This window comes from Grammomys surdaster, unplaced genomic scaffold (assembly GCF_004785775.1).
Source record: "Grammomys surdaster isolate TR1022 unplaced genomic scaffold, NIH_TR_1.0 245521, whole genome shotgun sequence".
In the NCBI taxonomy this organism is placed as follows: Eukaryota; Metazoa; Chordata; class Mammalia; order Rodentia; family Muridae; genus Grammomys; species Grammomys surdaster.
The window spans coordinates 1-2,554 of record NW_021624763.1 but is presented as its reverse complement, the minus strand read 5'-3'; the positions used below and the strand labels follow the sequence as shown (position 1 = coordinate 2,554).

The 2,554-nt window shown below is 50.2% G+C and overlaps 1 protein-coding gene across 1 annotated transcript; it reads right to left on the bottom strand.

The window, feature by feature from the left end:
* Window positions 1-804: 804 nt before the first annotated feature.
* LOC114616054 (keratin, type I cytoskeletal 19-like) lies at window positions 805-2,435 on the bottom strand (the record flags this gene model as incomplete). Its single annotated transcript, XM_028761597.1, has 5 exons — window positions 805-1,188; window positions 1,301-1,426; window positions 1,532-1,693; window positions 1,981-2,137; window positions 2,353-2,435. Coding segments are annotated over 5 exons (783 nt in total), but the record flags the coding sequence as incomplete, so codon positions are not given.
* Between the last annotated feature and the right edge of the window lie 119 nt (window positions 2,436-2,554).

Genomic DNA, 2,554 nt, shown 5'->3' with positions numbered 1-2,554 from the left:
AAAAAGGCCAGGAGTGGCATTGCACATCTGGAATGTCAATACAAGGTGGTAAACTGGATTCCTGGAACTCACCAGCCAGGCAACCCAAGTCAGTGAGCTGCAGGTTCAGTGAGAGACCTTGTCACAAAAGGTGGTAGAGGGAGTACAGAGGACACTTATGTTAACCTCTGGCCTATGCACACCTCACTTTTGCCATGTACTGCAGCGGTTATGTATGTGGGCAAGCCACTGGGCCTCCCTAAACTCCACTTTAGGTCTCTCAAGTGGAAATAAGATTGTCAAAAAGAACAAATCTGTCTGGCAGTGGTGGCACATGTCTTTAATCCCAGCACTTGGGAGGCAGAGACAGGAAGATTTCTGAGTTCAAGGCCAGCCTGGTCTACAGAATGAGTTCCAGGACAGACAGAGCTATACAGAGAAACCCTGTCTCAAAAACCAAAACCAAAACAACACAAAAAAAAAACTTAGTCGCATTCTGCCTGGCAGTGGGAGCACACTCCTTTAATCCTAGCACTTGGGAGGCAGTGGAAGGTGTATTTCTGAGTTCGAGGTCAGCCTTGTCTACAGAGTGAGTTCCAGGACAGCCATGCTTACACAGAGAAACCCTGTCTTAAAAAAACAAAAACAAATTACAATTACAATTCTATCTGTACAGGTCATTTATCTAACCTGAATTGCCATAGCTATAGCAATGTGCTCTTGCCTCTCTCCCTGTTCTGGGACAGGGTGCACTTTGGCTCAAATAAAACAAGGGGCTATGATATAACCCATCCTTCATGGGGTAAAATAAGCAACACATCCTTTTTCCCTTGAAGGATAGTTTTATTGACAAGTCAAGGAAAGGGCTGGAGTAAACTTTATCACCCCAGTCTGGCTCCTGCTTGAGAGGTGGGGGTTGTCTCACTGGTGGTAGGCCAGGGGCTGAGGATCTGATCAGATGACCATGATGGTGGGCAGACTGTTGTAGTGAGCTTCCTGGCCCTCAAGCAGGCTGCGGTAGGTGGCAATCTCCTGCTCCAACCTCGACTTGATATCCATGAGCTGCTGATACTCCTGGTTTTGGCGTTCTGTGTCAGCACGCACATTGCTCAGCTGGGCTTCGATACTGCTGATCACACCCTGGATCTGTGACAGTTGGGCTCCATAACGGGCCTCTGTCTCTGCCAGCGTGCCTTCCAGGGCAGCTTTCTGAAGGGAGAGAAAGGGGACATGACTCAGCAGGAGCAGGTTCCTGAACACGGGCACAGCCACTGAGGTTGCCAGGGCACAAGTGTGCAGGCCACAGGGTGGAGATTCATACCATGCTAAGCTGGGACTGTAGCTCAATCTCAAGGCCCTGGAGGGTACGTCGAAGCTCTGTGACTTCAGTCTGGCTTATCCGGATCTGTTCAGTGTGGACTTCAACCTGGATGTTCAGATCCTGAATCTGTAACAAGACAAATCAAGCAAAAAATAAGAAATAAGCTTCTGTCTTTGTGTGTTCAGGGTCTCTCCTCACCACCCTCACAGGATACCAGCATCCTCTGCATACCTGACTATTGTACCAAGCTTCAGCATCCTTCCGGTTCTTCTCAGCCATGATCTCATACTGACTTCTCATCTCACTCAGGATCTTGGCTAGGTCGACACCAGGAGTGGAATCCACCTCCACACTGACCTGGCCACCCACCTGGCTCCTCAGGGCACTAATTTCCTGTGAAGACACCACACACAGGGGCATGTCAAGACCTAAACATGCTGGTTTTGGACCAGGTCACTCCCTGAATCCCTTAGCCGAACAAGGCTGGTTTGGAGGTACAGGAGTAGAAGCCATCACTGGAGAGTAGGTGTCATGGTCACCATGCAGTGCTGGGACTGTTAGAGGCATGATCCAAGCCAGGGACATAGTATGATGTAAGAGATGAGGTCATGGTCAGTAAGCCCAAGATACCAGAGTCTCAGTTTTGGGACAAGATGGACAGAAGGCCCAGCTTCACCCACCTCTTCATGGTTCTTCTTCAGGTTAGTCAGCTCCTCCTTCAGGCTCTCAATCTGCATCTCCAGGTCAGTTCTAGCCAGAGTCTGCTCATCCAGCACCCGGCGCAGGCCATTGATGTCGGCCTCCACGCTCAGACGCAAGGCCTGCTCCGTCTCAAACCTTTCCAAGGAAATAGTTGCAGTCAGGCTAGTGCTGGCTCTGTGTCTCTGCCAACTTCCCCATGGTTAAGGAGTCTGTGGGGGTTTGCTTTGAGCAAGCTAAGGTGGAGAAGAAAGGCAGAGTCCAGACCCCCACAGTGCCAAGCACTATAAAGGCCTGCAGTTACTCCAATCTCATTTGCCTGGCTTCTGCAGACCCCAAAGCAGGACACTTACTTGGTTCGGAAGTCATCTGCAGCCAGACGGGCATTGTCAATCTGTAGGACAATCTTGGAGTTGTCAATGGTGGCCCCGAGGATCTGGAAGGGAGGAGGATGGCAGTTGGCACCAGCTTGGCAAACTAGCATTATCTATCCACTTTCTTACCACACAAGGAGAGAGGAATGGAGAGCCCCCACTCCCTAGATACAACCCAAGA